At 31.1% G+C, this 21,536-nt stretch overlaps 2 protein-coding genes across 2 annotated transcripts; one reads left to right on the top strand and one right to left on the bottom strand.

Moving 5' to 3' along the window:
* The first annotated feature begins 806 nt into the window (after window positions 1-806).
* On the top strand, window positions 807-3,103 carry LOC100500684 (40S ribosomal protein S7). The gene is made up of 6 exons (NM_001250994.3): window positions 807-869; window positions 1,845-1,929; window positions 2,024-2,097; window positions 2,186-2,309; window positions 2,471-2,653; window positions 2,752-3,103. Exons 2-6 carry the CDS (start codon window positions 1,855-1,857, stop codon window positions 2,869-2,871), a joined length of 576 nt encoding a protein of 191 aa, NP_001237923.1. The 5' UTR covers window positions 807-869; window positions 1,845-1,854; the 3' UTR covers window positions 2,872-3,103.
* A 1,776-nt stretch (window positions 3,104-4,879) lies between these two features.
* Window positions 4,880-10,304, bottom strand: LOC100792369 (mannose-6-phosphate isomerase 1). The gene is made up of 5 exons (XM_003541272.4): window positions 9,826-10,304; window positions 8,487-8,654; window positions 7,542-7,751; window positions 6,349-6,615; window positions 4,880-5,376 (listed from the first exon to the last, which is right to left on the bottom strand). The coding sequence occupies exons 1-5, from the start codon at window positions 10,174-10,176 to the stop codon at window positions 5,059-5,061; spliced, it is 1,314 nt and encodes a 437-aa protein (XP_003541320.1). The 5' UTR covers window positions 10,177-10,304; the 3' UTR covers window positions 4,880-5,058.
* Window positions 10,305-21,536: the final 11,232 nt, after the last annotated feature.

Genomic DNA, 21,536 nt, shown 5'->3' with positions numbered 1-21,536 from the left:
TTGTCAGCTGATGCTTTGAGTATAGCTTTTTTGTGTACGTGGTTTTTTTTTGTTTTTTTGTTTTTTTTTTTACCTTTTGAATGATAAAAAAATCAAATCCCATTATTATCTATACTAATAATCTATATTAATAATAAAAGAAATGTGCTCATTTTGGTGTCCACATTTTATTGGATAATTTTATCCTTAAATTATTTCTTTAAAATTTTTAGAGAGGCATCTTCCCCTAGTATATATAATGTACATTTTATAAACAAATTTGTTTGGTGTTAGAATTCTCATCCAAAATATCAAAAGTTGTTGGCTAAAAAAAGTAGAAAAATTAGAAAAAAAAGTATATTTATAAAAACTAAAAATGAATAAAATATCTTATACAAGAACAAAAATTAGAAAGATACAAACTTATAAGGACTAAAATAAAAAAAATTTAATATACCAAAACCAAAAACATATTTAAGTCCATAATCATATTATCAAATTCCAATTTAAATCAAATTAAATATTATTTATATATATTTTTATATTAAGTCATTAAAATAAAATAGTTTTGATTTCCATAATTAAACAATTATATGTAAAAAAAATAATTATTTCATATATTAGTAGTTAATAGAAATTTTATTTTTTTCTACAGAAAATTTAAAATTAAACTTGCAAGTAATCAAAGAAAATACAATAAAATAAAATAAAATAACTTATAAGAGAGGTGGTGAATGAGATTATAAAACCCTTATACATCTTAAAATTAGGGTAAACCTGAACGTTGTTCTCAGTTTTCCTTATAAAACCCTTGTAAGCGCCTCCTTTCTCTTTCGCTCTCTTTCGCTCGCTCGTGCTGAAGCAGAAGGGTTCGTCACTCGCTCCATCTGGTATTCAACTGTTTCTCTCGCTTCGCTTATTCCCCATTTTCTCTCTTCAATTTTTTTATCGCTTAATTTGCTTCTGATTATCACGGGTTTTAATATACAACAATTTTGAGCCAATCCACATTCCCCAATCCCATAATCTTCCTAATTCTCCTTTAAAATATATGCTTTAAATTTGAGTTTTTGATTGGTTTGAATTGATTTCTATTAATTGCTTTCTATTGGAATTAAGGGGCTTGAACATTTGTCCATACATCATTCTTGGAACAATGTAATGTTTGCATCGGGAGTGTGTTGGTGAGAGCACAAAAGGAACTAATCTTTGTCGTGATTATAGTCCTTCGAGTTTCTTGTTTAGTTTTTGGATTTGGGCTTGCTGATGTTTTGTCTGTTAGCTCAGCAAGTGAGAATTAAGGGGGGAGAGAACTGTTTCAGTTGATGACATTGTCTCATTTAATGGTGAAAATTCTGAGATTGGTGGTGATTTTTTATTTTTTGTGTATAATTTCTATATTTCTATATTCTTAATTGTGAAGCTTATAAATTTCTTTAGCCTTGTAACCCTATGAGTTTGGTTTGGGTTGTCACTTGCTTGTAATTAGGATTTCGGAAAATATGTATCCACTTTGATTTTTCCTTTTTAGCTCAGTAAGTGAGAATTAAAGATAAAAAAAAACAAGAGAGAGGAAGTGGGGAGGTGGAAAACTGTTTTAGCTGTTGACACTGCCTCATGTTTATACGAGTCTTCCTTACTGAAAGTTATGAGATTGGTGGTGATTTTTTGTTTTTGTTTATGGTTTCTATATTATATATTCTTAATTATGCAGTTTCTAAATTTCTTTGTCATTGTAACCATATGAATATTAGGTTTGGTTGTCACTTGCCTTGTAATTGGATTTTGGAAATTATGTTCACTGTGATTCTTATTTTGATTTACTAAGCAAAGGTTCTGATAGTGGCTTTTATGTCATGAAACAGATTGAACAAAATGTACACCTCGAGGAAGAAAATTCACAAGGATAAGGATGCCGAGCCCACTGAATTTGAGGAGACAGTTGCACAGGTTATAGCCCTTTTCTGTTTCTCTAGAATGAATTGATTTCATAAATTCAAGATTATCCTTTATTTTGGAACTCTGTTATTTGATGCCTGTGCAGTACTTGTTTGACTTGGAGAACACCAATCAGGATCTGAAAAGTGACTTGAAAGATCTCTACATAAATCAAGCAATGTAAGGATGTTATGAATGATCAATGATGAATTGATGGATGTTTGGTCTTAAAAAATTTCTCATTGTTAGGACAACTTATTTCATGCAGTCAAATGGATGTGGCTGGTAATCGCAAGGCTGTAGTCATCTATGTGCCCTTCAGATTGAGGAAGGCATTCCGCAAGATTCATCTTCGACTTGTCAGAGAGTTGGAGAAGAAGTTTAGTGGGAAGGTTGTATTTTACTGCAATGTGACTTGATATGAAATTAGTTGATCTTTGGTTTTCTTTTCAATGTTTTTCCTTAATATATTTGTTTACCATATCACATTAATATGGTTATTGTGAGTTCCTGGATCAACAATTTGTATTAACTGAAGATTATTGAATGACAGGATGTTGTCTTCATTGCCACAAGGAGGATCGTGCGACCACCTAAGAAAGGCTCTGCTGTTCAGCGACCCCGAACCCGTACTTTGACCGCCGTCCATGATGCCATGCTGGAGGATGTTGTGTATCCTGCAGAGATTGTTGGCAAACGGGTCAGATATAGAATTGATGGCTCAAAAATAATGAAGGTGAGCTTTTGTGAAGTTGATGATAGGTTAAATGTCCTTTTCTTTTTGTTCCCCATATAACTTGTAAAGCATTTCCTTTTGTCAATGTATCAATTAAGGTTTTCTTGGACCCCAAGGAGCGCAACAACACTGAGTACAAGCTGGAGACTTTTTCTGGAGTTTATAGAAAGCTTACTGGAAAAGATGTAGTATTTGAGTATCCAATCTCAGAAGCCTGAGATGCTGCTTGGTTTACTGGAGTATATTGTTTTTGGTAGATTTTTCTGTTAGAAATACATATTGTGTTAAACAATATCCAAAATTTTGACTTCTGGAATTTTATTTGATGCTTCTTCACCTTGGATTTAGATTGGTTTCCTGGGTTAATATTGAACGATGGCTTTATTTGTTGCATGACTGTTGTGTTGTCCACAGTGCATGTTTGGTTGGGGTTACTTTTGCAAAAAAAAATTGAATCAAACATATCCGAATTTTTGGTGCTATTAAACGTGTCCTAGGAGTGAACATCCTTTGGTTATATTAGATTCAAGAGTTTTGATAGTCGTTCCAATTATATCTTGAAACATGGAATGGACGTTAGAGTTATGTTCTGGAGTGAAACTTGTGCAGTGTTGGTCACCCATTTCACTCATCCTTTGTAGTTTGTTAGTTATTATGTAACGTCAAACATAGCTATTGAGGAACCAAAATGAAAATAAAAATCCAAGTAGGGAAAAGACTGCAAAATTTTAGCCTTTGCATTTTGAATTACAACCCAGACTGGCTGATCTGACAAGGTGACTGGGAACTAAAGTTGTTCCTCCAAAAGGGACTTAAGATTGATTTTCATAGAAAGAGTATACTTGTGTCTTTGGATAGGCATGTCCTAAATGATCTAATTTTTTATAATTGATTTTGGTTAAAAATGAACTCATGGTTTTGATTGTAGAAATAAAAGTGAAGAAAAAATGAAGGAAAAACACGTATATGTAGGAAAACATACAGTCTTGGGGATATTGTTTGAGTCTGACTTTATAGTGGCTCTCAAACTCATCATGGAGGAAACCAGTATGTTTCATCCTCACGCTACCATTATCAACTTGATCAAATTGCTGGTGGCGTAAGATTGGTGAATCTGTATTCAGCTTACTCTTCGAGAAGGCGTTTGATTGGCTTGCTAAATGTGGAGCCTCAAGTTATAATCTCTTTCAAGTTTGGCCGAATTGCCTACCTCAACTGTCTCTGTCTCTTCTAGCAGAAGCAGTTCGGATCCTTAGATTGTGTGTTTAGGTTCCTCTTTTGTTAAGTTTTTCTGATGTATTAAAAAAAATACATGTAGGTAAACATGTATAATACCTTACCCTTGGTTTTGAGAGGAAAGAAAACCAGTGTAGCTTTTTAATTTTTATTTTCTTTTCACGGCTCTTGGACGAAAACCATGATTCTACTACCTTCTTCGATTACAGCCAGCCTTCCTTTTCTTGGTCAACATTTCCAGCTAGTATTATTATGTAATAAATTCCAGAGAGAATAGTTGATGGTGCTTCTAACATATACGTAAATGATGTTTCTTTATGGATACGCGTATAAAAATTATTTTTACTTGTGTTATTAATTCAATAAGAATAGTCAGGGCACAAATATAGTAATATTAAATTTTGAAGATAATTTTGCTTTTATCAAAACCATGGTTTTAAAGTATAGAATTGATTCTGATCAAATTTGCCAAGCATTTCATTAAAAAAATCAAAATCCATTTGGATGTATATTCAATGTAATTGTTCCAAACACAATAATAGCTTATTTGGTTTTGGTGTTCATGCATAAACAACTTTTTTTACGTAAACTGAAAACTACTTTGTGTAGCTTTTTTTTTTTTTTTGTTTATTCATAAAGGGCCAAAAGGCCACTACTTTGTGTAGCTTATTGTTTGATGTGTGTACAATGCTTGAAGACGTGGAACCAAAAACATTAATATAATACTTCTAATTTTCACGTTTTTTAACCATGTTTTGAACTCTCAAAGCAGATCCACAAACACATTAAAATAAACTCGTCCAACATAGTTTTTTTTTTCTTTAATATTGTCTCTTGTTTTGCAAATGATATTAATCATTTAAAACTTTTTCAATAAAGAAGAATCATTAAATTAAGCATACAATTATAACAATAACAATAAAGACCTACGTCAAAATATTTGTAGTTAGTTACATTATAAATTGATGTATAAAAAAAGTAGGCATACAATTGAAAAAAGCTTTTATGATATATAAGCAAAATATAAGACAATCCAACTCTATAATGCACTTTTCCTCTATATATAAAATGTGTTTCAATTATTCTCGCATGTACACTATTGCTGCTAATACATGTACTGTAACACATAACTGCATGATTGGCTCTCAAAAAGCATGTTATTAATTACCTTAGGAATCTTGAAAGAATCTACTGTTAACCCCAGTCCTGAACAGATGCAACTGAGGTGCACTAGAAACAGTTATCTCAGTGTTGGCCGCTACAAAAAGAACATGCCCTTCAGTGATTGGATACCCTTTTGGTGATTCTGTAGTCATCATTCCTTCCCCAACTGTGACCAAAAAGATGGAAGGACCTGGAACTGCTGGGAACACTACCTTTTCCCCTTGAGGAAGAATACAACAATCAATCTCAAATTCCTCAAATGGTGGGATGTATTTGTTTACATATTGATTTATAGGAACTCCACGCAGGATCTCTGGAGAACCCTGCAATGCAAGAGTAACAGATGTAAAGAAATTGTTATCTTATATAAAAAAAAAATTCTTTTAGTTTCTATATATAATCATGACTTTGTTTGATTTTGGTTCTTTACCTTTGTCTTAGTTCTCATAAATTCTAATGTTTTAAAAAAATAAAAACATTAAAATTTATGAGAACAAAATAAAAAAAATTTAAAAGACTAATGACATCAAGCATGAGTCCTGCTTATTTATACCACCATACAAGAATGTTTCCTTCCTGAAAAAAAATCATTGTAAAATCACAGCAATCCTTGATGGCATGTCATAGATTTGATGAAAACATTTCTTATTTTCCATCTCTTTTTCAAAGTTATTATACTCAAGTAGTTCAAGTAGTTTGCTCTATTACAAAACTAACAAGAAATGAATATTTGTACCTACTCTATTCTATACCTTGTTACTCGTTAGAAAGAAAGCTCCATGGAACAATGCATTTTACAATTAAAAAAAATTCCATAGATGTTTTTTTATCTAATGAAAACGTAAACTGCATAATATCTGCATATGCCTCAGCAAGTGACCAGGGGTCTACAAAGATGAAATTCATGGTTTAGCAAGTTATTATAGAAAATTTGATACATCTTATATATCAGAAACATATCTGTGTGTAACCATAGCAAAGAATAAAGTCCTCTAAGAAAACTGAATATTTAACTGTAGAATTACGATTCTGCAGTTGAATATTTTTCAATTGCAGTTGTATAATATTCAACTGTAGTCACTTGATTTATCATTAGATAAAACTTAGATGCAGTTCTTTAAGTGTTTTTAGTGCTTTTCTCGGATTAGAATTAAAATTTCACCTCAATAAGTCTTGCTGACCATTAATACAAACCTCTATTACGTAGATAATTGAGATGAAACTCCAATTCGACTTTAAAACAACGCTCAAAATACTTAAGGAATTACATCTAAGTTTTGTCATTTATTATTTACCTGTTTGTATGTGAGCATGGAACAAAGAGTCTGTACATCTCTGTGCTTGGGAGTGAGGCCAGCTCTTACAACATTGTCTGAAGTTGCCATGCATTCAATGCACTCACCACAAATATATGCATGTGGTTCATTTGCCCCAAGAAATAAGGCTTCACCAGGAGCGAGTTTCACATGGTTAAGAAAGAAGGCTGCTATGACACCAACATCAGATGGGTATTGCTTTTCCAACCGCAGCACCAGTTGCTCCTTTTCTGTCAACTGCCTCACCTGATGATGCAAAAAATGGGAATATTAGTTATGGTATAGATTATTCACTTTAGCAACATGTGTATGTTAACAAAGAAATAAGACATAAACTATTGTTTGATAGAAACTTAAAGAGATTAATGCATCTGAATTCTGAAATATGATCCCAGCTGCATATTAGAGCTGCCACAATAAGCTATATTCAATACAGTAAATAATTTTAAAAAATAGAGGAAACAGAAACACAGAGATAAAAAAATGATTGCAAATTAAGTAGTGTGTGTAGCTGTTCACCATATATATTATGACAGAAAAAAGACTAAACCAATATCTATTAGTCTAACTGGGTTGATTTTCTTTAAGAAATGTTTCGGATTTGAGTATTGTGAATCAAAAAAATAGATACTAGTAGAATTTTATCCCCTACCACTACAAGAAAATTTGCTTTCTAAAATAAAAAATTGGTCACTACAGTGAAGAAATCAGTTAATAAATCAATAAGTAACTGAATTAAAACGGATACTAAAACACTAATTGCTAATATTTAGCAACGAATTCAACAAATAATTCTTTAGCAACAAACTTTAGTGATAGATGAATCTACGGGGTTAGTCTAGTGGTAGGAGGTTTGGGTAGTATGCATGAGGTCATACGTTGAACCTCATTATGATCATTGTACACCAATAAAAAAAATTTAGTGATAGATATAGTGTTTGTGTTTGATTTAGTAACCACTTCTAATAACTGATATATCCTTATAGCAATCAATACTAGTGACTGAGATAGCAACCAACTACCTCACTTTAGCCACAACATTTGTTTCATTTGTACGAATAATATAATTTAATATTCAAATAATTCAGGGTGGAGAAAAGGAGTAAGATACACAAAGTAAATCAACACAAGCTAAAAAATTTAAATCAAAAGCAAGTTATATATCAACCAACCTGACTTTCCTTATGCAGACGACTTCTCAACCTGTCAACTGCACCAGCTACTCTCTCTTTACCTGCTGACATGATGTCAGTGAAAAGAGACTTCAAAATAGGCTTAACCTTCTCTTCACCATCCTCATCAGTGATTTGTAACACCGAGTTAACATTTTCAGCAACAACCAGTTCCACAACCTCAGGGACAGTAAGCACAGCCTTAAGCTCCTGAATAAAATCACAGCAAATTGCTAACTTGCTCAAAGTGAATAACAGTCAGAAAAATATTTATCTCATCAATCTTTTTACACTCTCTTCATACTCTTTGCATAACATCAAATCAAGGTGACCTGAAGTAATCAAGATTCTAACACTTATAATAAAAGGCATCAAACTTCCACTTTATGAACTGCTAAAAAGACACTTAATTTGCATGTTTACTAAACTCAAATGATTATTATTTGATTTTTTTTTCATTTGATAATATCAGTTCTTTGGTCGGCTATCAAGGTTGCATTCACTTGATGGAAGCATAAGAGAAAACAAAGTCAAAAGAAAATAAATGTTCAAGTCTCAACATATATCATGTAAATATACCTAACGAGTGGACAGTTCTTTTCCTATCACCTAAAACTGAATTCCACAAATACCAAATAAATTAAGACTTAACAGAAAATGGTTTGAACATTGAACATACCAAACAGTCAAATCCATAAAAACTCCATTTTGAAAGTCATCATCATTGACAAGACTCAGCAAAATCCAGGGCTAAAATTTACAACCTCAATTTCTAGGACTGTAAATTAGAAAAAGAAAACACAAATTTCTCTCAACAAAAACCAAGACTTGTTCTTGTAAATAAAAAATTAAAAAAATTTCCCCAAATATGTTTTTAGCCTCAAATAAAAAAGGTTCAAAGAATGCTGTAAAGAAACAAACAAAAAATTCCAGTGCATACAGTACCTTTAGAGTGACAAAGCCGCATAGAGCCTCAAACTCTGTCACAGCCAGAGCCATTTCTGGTTTGTGATTCCCATCCTTATAAACATCAGGATGCAACTTATGCAAGGTTCTGGCCAGCTCCTTATCAGGATGAGCCTGTATAGACAAGGCCTTGTCCACGGACAGCACCTAGAAACAAAAACTCCACCTTGAGCATATATGAATGATGAATGATTGCACCATGGCCATATATATTCTTGTAAAGGGGCTCTCAGTTGGGAGTTAAATGGCTTTGGATATCAATTATCAAATCAACGACTACAAAATTAAGGTGCATGCACGCACTCTCAAATTTAAAATTCAACTTGTAACAGAAGTTGCAAGGATTGAACTCAAGCCAAGCCACTTAGTTGAAAAGGCTATACATGATATCATTTCATGAACTAACTATTTCAAAATTAGAAATATTTAAATATATTTTTAATTCATATATAACTATATAAAGGAAATACCTATCTTTTGATCATCTCCTCATTTTGTTAAGATAATTTTACTCTGGCTATTCTCAAAACTATTGACTAACACTATCAACTACTTTTGTGATTCTCATTAAATAGATCTCTCATTTTTTATTTACCTCTCTTCTTCTTTCATTTTATTTTTATTTTATAAAAAATATAGAGGCAAAAGTGCCTCTCTTTCCCCTGGTCTAAATAATTAAGGTGAATTTTGATTTTAATCCTTCAAAATCCTAATAATTTTAATATTTATTAATTTATTTATTTTGGATGAACTTGAAGTATCTTTCAACCAAGAGATCTATTTAATGAGATTCATTCAAAGAGTTAATTTCTCTGAATAAATATTTTTTAAATATTTTTTCAAGATCAAACAAAGTATCACTCGAATCAATGATTTGTTCATAAATATTATATAAATAAACATAAAAAAAAAGATAATTTAAAATGATTAAGAGAGATATTTTTTTGGGAGAGAGAGATATCTTTTGGTTAAATAAAGGGATAATGTTTAAAATACATTAATTCTCAAAGATAAAAGAGAGAGTATTAAAAACCTCTTGACTAAGAAAATGGAAAGAGAGAGAGCTACATTTTCCAAATTAAAGATTCTATAAAGTTTTTTTTATTGATAATTGATTTTAAAATATTTAAATTTCATTTTTAAAAAATAAATAGAAAGAGGTAAAAGATTAAATAATCCCGAAGCAGTTCTCATAAAACAAAAACTCCTAATTGAAAATAAAGATGCTCTGGGGTTCAAGTTAGATGTTCCAACATCAACCAACATATATGCATGCACCAAAAGCAAGACTATATTCATATATATGATATGATCATACCTTGAACAAGAAAGGGAGGTCACCACCCCACTTCTCCACAACCTTTGGTCCAAGCACGTTAGGATTCTCCAAGAGCCAAGACTTGAGGGTCACTCTTTGTTGTGAGCCATCAAAAACAATGAAAGAGGGTCCAGACACGTGGCTGCCCATCCAAAGCTCCGCATATGGCTGATCCTCATCAAGCTGTGATGATTGTAACGACCCAGAATTCATGGAAAATAGCTTGGCAACGAGGGAGTCACGGCACGGTTTGCCCCACTCATAGTTCTTCACAGAGCAATGGAGCCCCTGAACCTTGTTGCTGTTGTTGTTCTCATGTTGTTGGTTGGAGTTTGAGGGTGCTAATTCCATTGTAGATGCAATAGTGATCGTGTCTTAATTGTACGTGGAAATATTGTTATATGAGAGAGAGAGAGAGAGAGAGAGAGAGGGTTTGAGTTGTGATTATTATGAGAAAGTGGGATTGTGTTGATCGTTGCCGCGGGTTTGCCTTGCTGGTTTTTGAAGGGTTGGCAATGTTGAAACGTAGCACGAGAGAGGGAATTTCCAACTTTTTAATTAAAGAGAGAAACAACTTGTCTTGGTTTATGCTCCGTATCTTGTTAAACAATTAATATCTTTTCTTCACTTTCTCGAAAATTGTGAAAAATTCCAAGATGGAAGGAATACTTTGTGTTTAATGGAATGTTTCAAAAAAATTAAAATAAAAAATCATTAAATTGAAGAAAAAATTGACTTTAGAAAATGAAATTATATTTTCTTTTTGCTTTTTAATTTAAACAAAAAAGTCCACATTCAATTTAGAATTCTAAAATTAGGCTCAAGAATAATGAAAGTTTGGTATGTGTTTATATCTATATATGGGGAAGGATAATATTTATTCTAGTCGGTATTTATTAGCATTCAACACCAAAATTGGACTAAAAATCCATTTAGTATTTTTTTTCAAATTTTAATTTTAAGATATTATTGTATTTTCATTTAATTTAAAAAATAAAATAATGTTTTTCTCTCCTATCTTTTTTTCCATGTTTCTCTCCTATAAATGTGGAATTCATTTTTTTTTGTGTGGGTGTGTGTTAAAGGAGACCAGGAGTGTATTAAAAGGAGACCAATTTTTTTAATCTAATTATTTATTTATTTTATTCTAATAAATAATAAATTTAAAAAATATTTATTATTAATTTTATAAATAAAATTAGATATATGAACCACTAATGGAAAAATTTTAAGTTCTTAATATTTTATTTTATAACATTTTAAAAAATTATCATATTTACACAAAGGATCTTAACTAAGGGTCTCATATTTAATTTGGAGTTCCAAAATGAGGTTCAAGTCTAATGAGATGCCTAAATGTATATAATCTTTTTTTCAGGCTAAGCCTAGAACAAGGCATGATCATATTGGGCTAAAAAGACAATTTAATTTATGCCATTAAAATTTAAAACTTAAGTCATATATTTCATTAAACAAGTTCAAGTTGCTCACAAATTAAATGTAGATTGTATGCTATAACAGGTTGTGGGGATTTTCTTCCTGCATCAAAAGAATTTCTTCTACACCCAATGTTTTTATCTAAATTCCCAACCTAACCCGCTAACTTCTTCTTCATTTTTCTTCTTCACGCACCATTCATTCTTTTCTTCATAAGCATTCATTGTCGTGAGAGCTTCTCCTTCGTTGTTGTGTCAGTTTTGGTCGAGACACATTTTGACGATGGTTCATTGGCAAGTGGTGGTTGTGGTGGTGGGTGGTGTGGCGGTTAACAACATAGGTACATTTTTTTTTTTTGCAACTTTGATTTAGTTTTATACGAATTTGCAATCCATATAAAACTTACGGATTTGTAATCTGTATAAAACTTATGGATTAGCAATCCATATGAATCATACATATTGCTAATTCATAAGTGTTATACGGATTGTTTATCCGTAAAATCTAAAAAAAATTTAAAAAATTATTTTATTGTTTTTTATATATTTAGTTATATTATTTATAATATGTTTAATTACCTATAGTTTCATAATTTTTACCTTTTATTTGTTATAGTTTGGAAGTGATATTTGTTTTAAAATAATTTACATTCTAATTATATTTTAGTTGTTTTTATTTTAAAAGTGGTTTTTTAGTCCTTATAATTGGTATTTTAATTATCTTTTAGTCTTTATAGTTTGAAAAAAAGTATTTTTAATCCTATAGTTCATATTTTGATTCTCTTTTAGTCCTATTAATCAAAATATGATTAATTTTATAAATTATAATTAACTACAAAAATATTAGTAAGTAATTCATAAGTAATTTATCACAAAATAATTTATAATAAAAAAGAGTTAATATTTTATAACTAATTTGTAGCTAATTATTTTTTATATATTTTTTTGTAGCAAGGACTAAAAGATAATAAAAAAAGAGTTGATATTTTTTTGTAGCAAGGACCGGGTGAGTAATTAAACATTTATAATATTTGTGTAAATATTATTACATTAACTACTTTATGCAAGTAAAAAAATAATAAAATTGTGTCATATATTAGTTTATGCAAGTCCAAATTTTAATATATATGCTTATCAATTTCAATGTATTATATTATTAAATACAGTAAAAATAATAATAAAATTGTGTCATAGTATATGTATGGTGTCTCAGGGATTGTTAGTTTGTCATTGAATTTTTTTTAATGTTTTGTTAAGATGGACGAAGAAGATCAATGAATATATGACAACATGATATCTGAAGAAGTTAATATGAATGAAGAAAATGGAGAAGAACCTGGTGTGTTTCAAAGTTTGATTGTTTTGATGCCTTCAATACTTCTCAGGTATCGATATGATTTTATTTTTTGTTAAAGTAGGTAAATGAATGTCCTTTGAAGACTAAACATGTGTTATCCCTTTTGTAGGTGTTTGCTACCCGTGATGATATTTTGCATTAGGCTTGCTTTGTTGCTTATGATATTGGTTTTATGGCAATGATTATGAGGTTAGACATAAATACTAGAAATAGAGGAAGGACCTCATATTTTAATTGGTTGTGCAAGGAGTGGAAAATATAGGGCATACATGAAAGATTTAGTACGTACAATTACTGATAATAAAAAATATGGGTGCCCCTTCAAGCTGCGAGCAAAACTAATGGAGGGAGGTGAAGGATGGGTGGTGAATTTAATATGTGGGAGTTATAATCATGCATTGACTAAGTCAGTAGTTAGACATCCATATGCTAGTCAACTAACTAAGGATGAGAAGATTATTATTGTTGATATGACAAAGTCAATGGTCAAATCAAAAAATTCTTTTAACATTGAAGAAGCACAATGCCAACAGTTCTACAACAATGAAGCAAGTATACAATGCAAGATATGCATATCATTCTTCTATAAGAGACAGTAATACTGAAATGCAACAACTAATGAAGCTTTTTGAACTAGATCAGTATATTCATTGGCGTAGATTGAAGGATGAAGATGTTGTACGTGATATATTTTAGAGTCACCCCTGATACAATGAAATTAACCAATGCCTGTAATTTGGTATTTCTCATAGATAGTACGTACAAAACAAATAAATATCGGTTGTTGTTACTTGACATTGTTGGTGTGATACCAATTGGGATGACATTTTCAGTTGCAGTTGTCTATTTGGAAGGAGAACGTCTAAACAATGTTGTTTGGGCTCTAGAACGGTTTTGAGGTATTTTTATAAGACGTGATGCACTCCCTGAAGTTATTGTTACCAATAGAGACTTAGCATTGATGAATGCAATGGAAATTGTTTTCCCCAAGTCAACCAATTTAATGTGTCAGTTTTACATTGATAAAAATGTGAAGGCAAAATGTAGAACCCTTGTGGGTAAAAAAAAATGCATGGGATTGTGTCATGGAAGTTTGGGAGAGTCTAATGGATTGTTCTTCTGAACAAGAGTTGGATGATTGTCTTATGAAGTTTGAAATTGCTTGCTAACCATGGCCAATGTTTGTTAATTATGTGAAGCAAACACGGTTGATTCCCTATAAAGAAAGATTTTTTAAAGTTTGGATGAATAAGATGATGCATCTAGGAAACACAACAACTAACAGATATGAAAATTGTAAATATATGTTGGTGTTGGGGTTTAAGGTCTAATGGATAAAAAAAATTATTTTTGTTTACTTGTTTGTGTATTTCAAATGTAGGGTTAAGTCTGCTCATTGGGCCTTAAAGAGACTATTGCAAAATAGCCTTGGAGACCCATGTAGTATTTGGGATGCCATAAACAACATGATCATTATGTAACACACTGAAATTAAGGCATTTTTTGAGACAAGTACACCTATGGTTGAACATGTTTTTAAAGTTACCTTATACAAGAAACTACTTGGCATGGTATAAAGGTATGCTTTAAATCAGATTGTTGCTGAGTTTGAGCGTGTAAATTATGTTGGCATTGATAGTTCTCATTGTGGATGTATAATGAGAACTACTCACAGTCTTCCATGTGCATGTGAGCTAGCTAGATATGTTGTTGGTAGCATACCACTTGACACAATCCATATGTTTTGGCGGAGGCTAAGTTTTTTAGACCAAGGTTTATTTGAGCCCAAAGTCAACATAATTGAATAGATGGAAGACATATCCAAGCGATTTAAAGAGCTTAATGTATGTGGCAAAGTGACTCTAAAGTGTAAACTTCGGGAATTTTCCTACCTTGATCTAAATTCTATGTGTGCTTCTCCAGAAAAGGTGAAAACAAAAGGTGCTCAAAAGAAACAGATGATCAAACATCAAAGATCCATGAAGCGTGATCCGTCTTACTAGGAGTATGCGAATGCATTATATTCTATGCAAAATAGAAATTCTTCAATGAAATGGGCTGCATCATCATGTGAATAACCAAAACCAAAAAGGAACATGCCCATGTTTGATCAATTTCATCCATGCATTCATGATTTCATTGAAAACATTGTCGATGTCAAAGATGATGGTAATTGTGGATATCGTGCAATTGTTGCCTTATTAGGTATTGGTGAAGATTCATGGTCTTTGGTTCATAACCATTTGCTGAAAGAACTTGCAAAATGGTCTGACGAGTATATGAACCTACTTGGTGGCATAGACAGATTTGAGGAGTAAAAACAATCGCTACTTGTTGATGGATTATTCATGGTATATAAGTTTTTTATTACGTTTTGATGGATTAATTTTCTATAAATAAATCTCATTAAAATTGTTACATGTAGGTTACCATGGATAAGTAGAAGAATATAACCGACATGGGTTATGTAATTGCATCAAGGTATAATGTTATCCTTTTCTCTCTCTCTCCAACAAAGCATGATGTTTTTTCCTCTTAGAAGTCAACCACTGAGAGATTGTTTTGTATATCGTGTTATATGTATTGGTCATGTGTATAACTATCATTTTGTTCATGTAAAATATCATCATCTTGTTTGTGTATTTTTTATTATAAAATGTGTTGTGATCATTTGAATGTGTATGTGCCTATGTAACAAGTATTTCTAAGAGACGATTGTCCCTTATCGCTAACGACTTTGTTATCGTTAACACATAGTCATTATCATGCAAAACAGTGGCCTACACCTTATATTAGTATAATGCAACATTATACCAATTTGATGAGGTCGATCACACACTTTGTTGATTTAGGAGAAGATTGAACATTTAGTTATTGTTAAGGCAATGTTTGTAACTTACGTGCTTGTGAAACAAACATGGATAAGTCATGTAATGTGGTAATTAACGAGTCTTTCAGTGGACGTTCATATAATTATTTCTTTTATGTATTCATCAATTGTGCAAATATTCTGATTAGAGAAAAGACAAAACATAAAAGGAAGAAATAAATATGGGGTTTAGGGTTTACTTATTTTAGGGTTAAGAGTTGAGGATTTAGTTTGTTTGTTGTAAGAGTTTAGGGCTTAGGGCTTATAGTTTAGGGTTAGGGGTTTATGGTTTAAGGTTTTAGGTTTTATGGGATTATGGTGCATAATTTAGTGTTTATGGTATGCGTTGTAGGGTTTAGGGTGTATGATTTATGTTTAGGGTTTAGAGGAGTTGATTTATTTTACCAATAGGTTTTAGGGGTTAGGGCTTACTTAATTTAGGGTGTATATGCTTGACTTTGGTATGAGTTAGTTTTTAGGGTTTTTGGCTTAGTTAGTTTTGTGGAAGCAATGCCTTCCAAGATTATTTTGATGATACCAAAGAATCAAGATCAAGATTCAAGATTCAAGTAAAGAATCAAGACTCAAAATTCAAGAATCAAGAATCAAGAATCAAGAGAAGACTTAATCAAAATAAATATTAAAAGAGTTTTTCAAAAACTATTGAATAGCACAATATTGTTCAAAAGAATTTTTCAAAAGAAAAATTTTACCAAAGAGTTTTACTCTCTGGTAATCGATTACCAAAAGGCAGTAATCGATTACCAATAGCCAACATTGTTTTCAAACTGATTTACAAAGCTGTAATCGATTACCATAATCATGTAATCGATTACCAATATTTTAAAATGTTAGATTTCAAATTTTAAGAGTCACAACTTGTGATAAAACTTTTTCAAATCATTTCAAACTTGTGTAATCGATTACACAATACTTGTAATCGATTACCAGTGTTTCTAAACGTTTTGATTTTCAAATTTAAACATGAAGAGTCACATCTGTTGATGTGTAATCGATTACACTATGATGGTAATCGATTACCAATGACTGATTTCGAAAAATAAATTACCAAAAGTCACAATTCTTAAAGTGACTTGTTTTTGAAGAGTTTTTCAAAAGTCACAACTTTTAAAGTGACTAGTTTTTCAAAAGAGTGACAACTTTTAAAAATTGACTAGTTTTAAAGAAAATTGTCAAGAGTCACAAACTTTAATTTGAGTCATCAAATGATTATAAATATGTGACAATGACATGAATTTAAAAAAATTGATTCCTTTCATGCATAACAAATTTCCTTCATCTTTCTAAAAGTTTTTGTTCAATACTTTCTCTTTCAAGAAAAGTTCATTGACCAAAAACTTGTGCTATTCTTCTTCTTCATTCCTTCTCTCTTGTCAAAATATTCAAAGGATTAACCGCCTGATAATTCTTTCGATTCTCCCTTCCCCTCTTGACAAAAGATTCAAAGGACTAACTGCCTGAGAATTTTTTTGTTTCTTCTCTTTCCCTTTAAACAAAAGATTTCAAAGGACTAACCGCCTGAGATATCTTTTGTTTCCCCTTACAAAGATTCAAGGGACTAACCGCCTAAGAATTCTTTGTCTTAACACATTGGAGCGTACATCCTTTGTGATACAAGTAGAGCGTACATCTACTTGGGTTATGATACTGAGAACAAGAGATGATACATCTCTTGTGGATCAGTTCAAGTGGAGCGTACATCCACTTGGTTGTTCAAAGAGAACAAGGGAGGGTACATCCCTTGTGGATCTTTGCTTGTAAAGGATTTTACAAGGTTATTGGAAATCTCAAGAACTGGAGGTTGCTTGGGGACTGGATGTAGGCACGGGTTGTTACCGAACTAGTATAAATCTTGTGTTTGTCTTCTTCTTCCCTACACTCTTTATTTTTCACTAAGTACTTTTTATTTCTGCTTTACTTTTGTCTAAGTTATTGTTTCTGTTCTTTACTTTTTCATAACTTAGTTGTAAAGCCTAATTGAATCTAGTAACATTAAGAAGAATAAATTTTTAATTAGTCAAGACACGTTCATAATTAATTCAACCCCCCATTCTTAATTATTCCGAGGCCACTTGATCCAACAAGTTTAAGGTTTGTATATTATGATTTGTGATGTAACATCTCATTTTTCATAAAACAAAAATAATTTTATTTGAAAATAAATATAAATTTTGGATAATATTGAGGTTTTTATAATTAAATAAATAAGGAGAAATAGTTTTATTAATTAAAATAATAGTTTTAAGGTAAATAAAATAAATATATGTTCTTATGAAATAAAAAGGAAATTTTATTTATTCATTTGATAAGGAGTAAAATAAAGTTTGTTATTATAAAATAAAAAATAGAGTAAATAATATGTTGAGAGTACCCTAGCTATAGATAGAGACATATGAGGTCAGTTTTACATTTACGATACATCTCTACACTATCTCTTCCTCTCAAATTTGTTTTCCCTTTTCCCTCTCCCAAAATCATCTCTTTTCCTGCATACATTCAAATCTGTCCCAGTAAAACTATGATCTCAGACTTGTTAACTGTTGGATCGTAATGAAATTGGAACATCAGCTTCGGTAATCAGTTTCACATATTTTCACCGTAGGGATTTGAGAAATAATGTCTATGGTGAGAGAAATATCCTTCGCATGTAGCTCTCTTTTTCTCGCATACACCCTAACCTATCTCAGTAAAACTATGATCCTAGACTCGTTAACAGTTGAATCATCGTAAAATTTCAACACCGTGTTCGGGAATCATTTTCCTACATCCTTCTCGTTGAGATTTGTGGAATAATGTCTGTGGTGAGAGAAATATCCCTCACACGGAGGCAGTGAAATAAAGGCTCCAATCCCTTCTCCTTCTCTCTAACGCTTGGAAACCCTAGCAGAGCAACCAGAGGAAAAGCTTGAGGAATCTTAGGGAACCACTAGAGATGTTGTTATCACTACCAAACTACACATGAGTCCGCTTAGAGGTAAGAGATGAGTTTATCACAATTGGGGTTAGAATGAACATGTGTAAGGATCCTTAAGGGATCAAATTGAGATTTATTTTGGGATGTTTATTGTATTGTGATTCTTCCTTTATGATTATAATTCTGAGATTGTTGTGTTTGACGACCAATTGATACCAAAACATATACATACATACATACATACATACATATATATATATATATATGTGTGTGTGTGTGTGTGTGTGTGTGTGTGTGTGTGTGTGTGTGTGTGTTATAATCACCAACACGTAATAAGCTTATGATACCAAAGCATGACAAAGAATGTTTCCAACAGTCTAATTCTAACGTTAATATAGTAAATCTTGTCATATTATTTATATAACTTTATGATTATCCAATTGATTCAAGAGCAAAGCGCAACCCTACACATTCACGTGGTATCATGGAGTATTATATAAAAAAAATCTTTCTGATCATCATCAATAAGCAAAATACGGAGGTTGTCGACAGTTAATTAAACAATAATATATTAAAATCAAATAGATATCTCGTGACACAAATAAACTGAAAGCGTACTCAATTCATGATAATAAAACAATCAAACGTACAATTTATTGGTACGATAAACAAAAGAAAGAAACACATTATAATCATATATAAATTTTTAAAGCGCAAAATAAGGGAATAGAACACATCAATTTCACAATAATTTTGCATCGGAACATCAATTGGTCCATCAAACACAGTTAATTTGTGATTAAAAGCATGAGAAAAAAAATTGAATTTCATAAAGCAACCCCAAAATAACCCAAAATTGATCCTTTATAGATCCTTACACATGTTGATTCTAATCCCAAAGTGTGAATAACTCATCCCTTAACTCTAAGCGGGTTCACTTGTGTAGTTCGGTAGCAATAGCAACATCTCTAGCGATTTCCTAAGATTTCTCAAGTTTTTCCTCTAGTGATTCTGATAGGGTTTTCAAGCTTTAGAGAGATAGAGAACAAATTAGAACCTTGATTTTACTGTCTCTATGCGAGGGGCATATCTCTCTCTTTAGACATTACTTCATAAATCCCAATGGTGGGAATGTGTGAAAATGTGTTCCACAAGCGGTGTCCAAATTTCAAAATGATCCAACGTTTAACGAGTCTAGGATCATAGTTTTACTAGAACAAATTTGAGTGTATGCAAGAAAAAAAAGGATTTTGGGAGAGGAAGAAGACAGAACAAATTTGAAAGAAATAGAGAACAGAAGGTAAGTAGGTTTATATAAAAACTACTTTGATGTTAAAAGGGTTATTTATATGGCAGAGTACTATGAGCTTATCATTTATCCTATTTTTCTTTATTTTATTATTTTATAATAAAAGAACTCTATTATACTCTTTTATTAAATAAATAATCAATTAAAACATATCTTTATTTTCTAAAATATCAATTTACTCTATTTATTTTCTAATATTATGAAATCCTTATTTTAATTAACAAAAACTTTTTTCTCTTATTTATTTAATTTCTAAAAACTCTATTAATTTATGGTCCACATGACTAATGATTAAAACTCAATTTCATCCCAATATCTCACCCTAAAATATTTACTTAATCCAATTAATTACAAAAACTCAAATACATACTTAATAAATATCAATATATATTTATTTACCGAAAATTGAGGTGTTACAAATAGCACTAATATAAGTAATTTATTTTTTCATTAAATACAATTGTCACAAAGAAAAAAAAGATCTAATGACTATTATAAAATAGAATCTTTGATTTGTTCAAGTAAAGTTTACTTATATATAGATAGATAGATAGATAAATAATGAAGTTTTAGTAAATTACACAAACCTTCCCTAAAGTTTAACAAAATTACACAAGTGTTTCCTTTTCTTTTGTACATTAATTTTACCTCATTCTGACAATACTGTTAAATAATAAAAAGTAATAAAATTTAAAAAGTCATTCTCTCTTTGTGTTATTTCCATTATGCCCTTCACTCTTCCCTTTCAAACTTCAAAAGACAAGGTGTGGGAATGTGTTGAGTAATGTTGCGGATTTATTGGGAGCACGAAATTGGAGGGAAGTAGAATAGAGTGCTAGTGTTTGAGCAGTTCATATGGTAGAGCATGTCGTCATTTGTGAAGTCAAAGACAAAGTCCACAACAATTCAAACACTCTATTATGCAATTTTCCGATGACTCCTATCAACTCTCTTCACTATGGTTGAACAAATTAAGATTTTTTTTCTTTTGAAGCAACCACAAATGTTTCTTAGCTCGAAGAAATTTTACAAGGGATAAATACCAAGAAAATCACCGTCATATATGGGTTGGAAAGTGGTCCAAAGAAGGCATTTACTAGAGTGTGAGCTTTGATTTCCAGTTTTTATTGAAGAAAAATGTTACCTTTAATGAGTAGATCTGATTTTTGAAAAATGACAAACATGAAAGCATAATCAATTTTGGATTGTCTTTGAGGTTTCATTCTAGCTTTATGTTTAGGAATTTGTTATACATTATGGTTTTCGCATACTGTTAGCTATTATTGGGGGATTTCAACATTGGATTTTCTAAATTGCTTTGAGGTTTTTAGATTCCAATGAGAAACTTTGTTCCATTAAATTAAACAAAAATATTGCAGAAAGAAAGGTCCCACCAATGACGCTTTAATAGAGTACTCCAATGTAAAATTAGGGGGACATCATTTGCACCACCATTGATGTCTACTATGTACCCTGGGTTTTGAGGGGCCTACATATTGTGAGGTGAAGTCCCACGTCCAGTAAAAGTAAAAAAGTTGAGTACCATATAAGTCAAGAGAAGACTCATAAACATAAGCCATAAGATTTTGGGGTAGAGTGTGGTGTCAGGTTTCCGATGATAAGTCAATACTTACGGTATAGTAATATCCGCAATAACAATAAACAATTACATTTAAATTTAAATAATTATATATATATATATATATATATATATATATATATATATATATATTTATTATTTTACTTCAGTCTTTTTATCTTCCATCTTCTTAATAGTGTAAATTATTGGATGAGAATTGCATTCC

Source organism: Glycine max, chromosome 13 (assembly GCF_000004515.6).
Source record: "Glycine max cultivar Williams 82 chromosome 13, Glycine_max_v4.0, whole genome shotgun sequence".
In the NCBI taxonomy this organism is placed as follows: Eukaryota; Viridiplantae; Streptophyta; class Magnoliopsida; order Fabales; family Fabaceae; genus Glycine; species Glycine max.
Note: the sequence above shows the minus strand (reverse complement) of the source record. Positions and strands in the feature narration are given on the sequence as shown.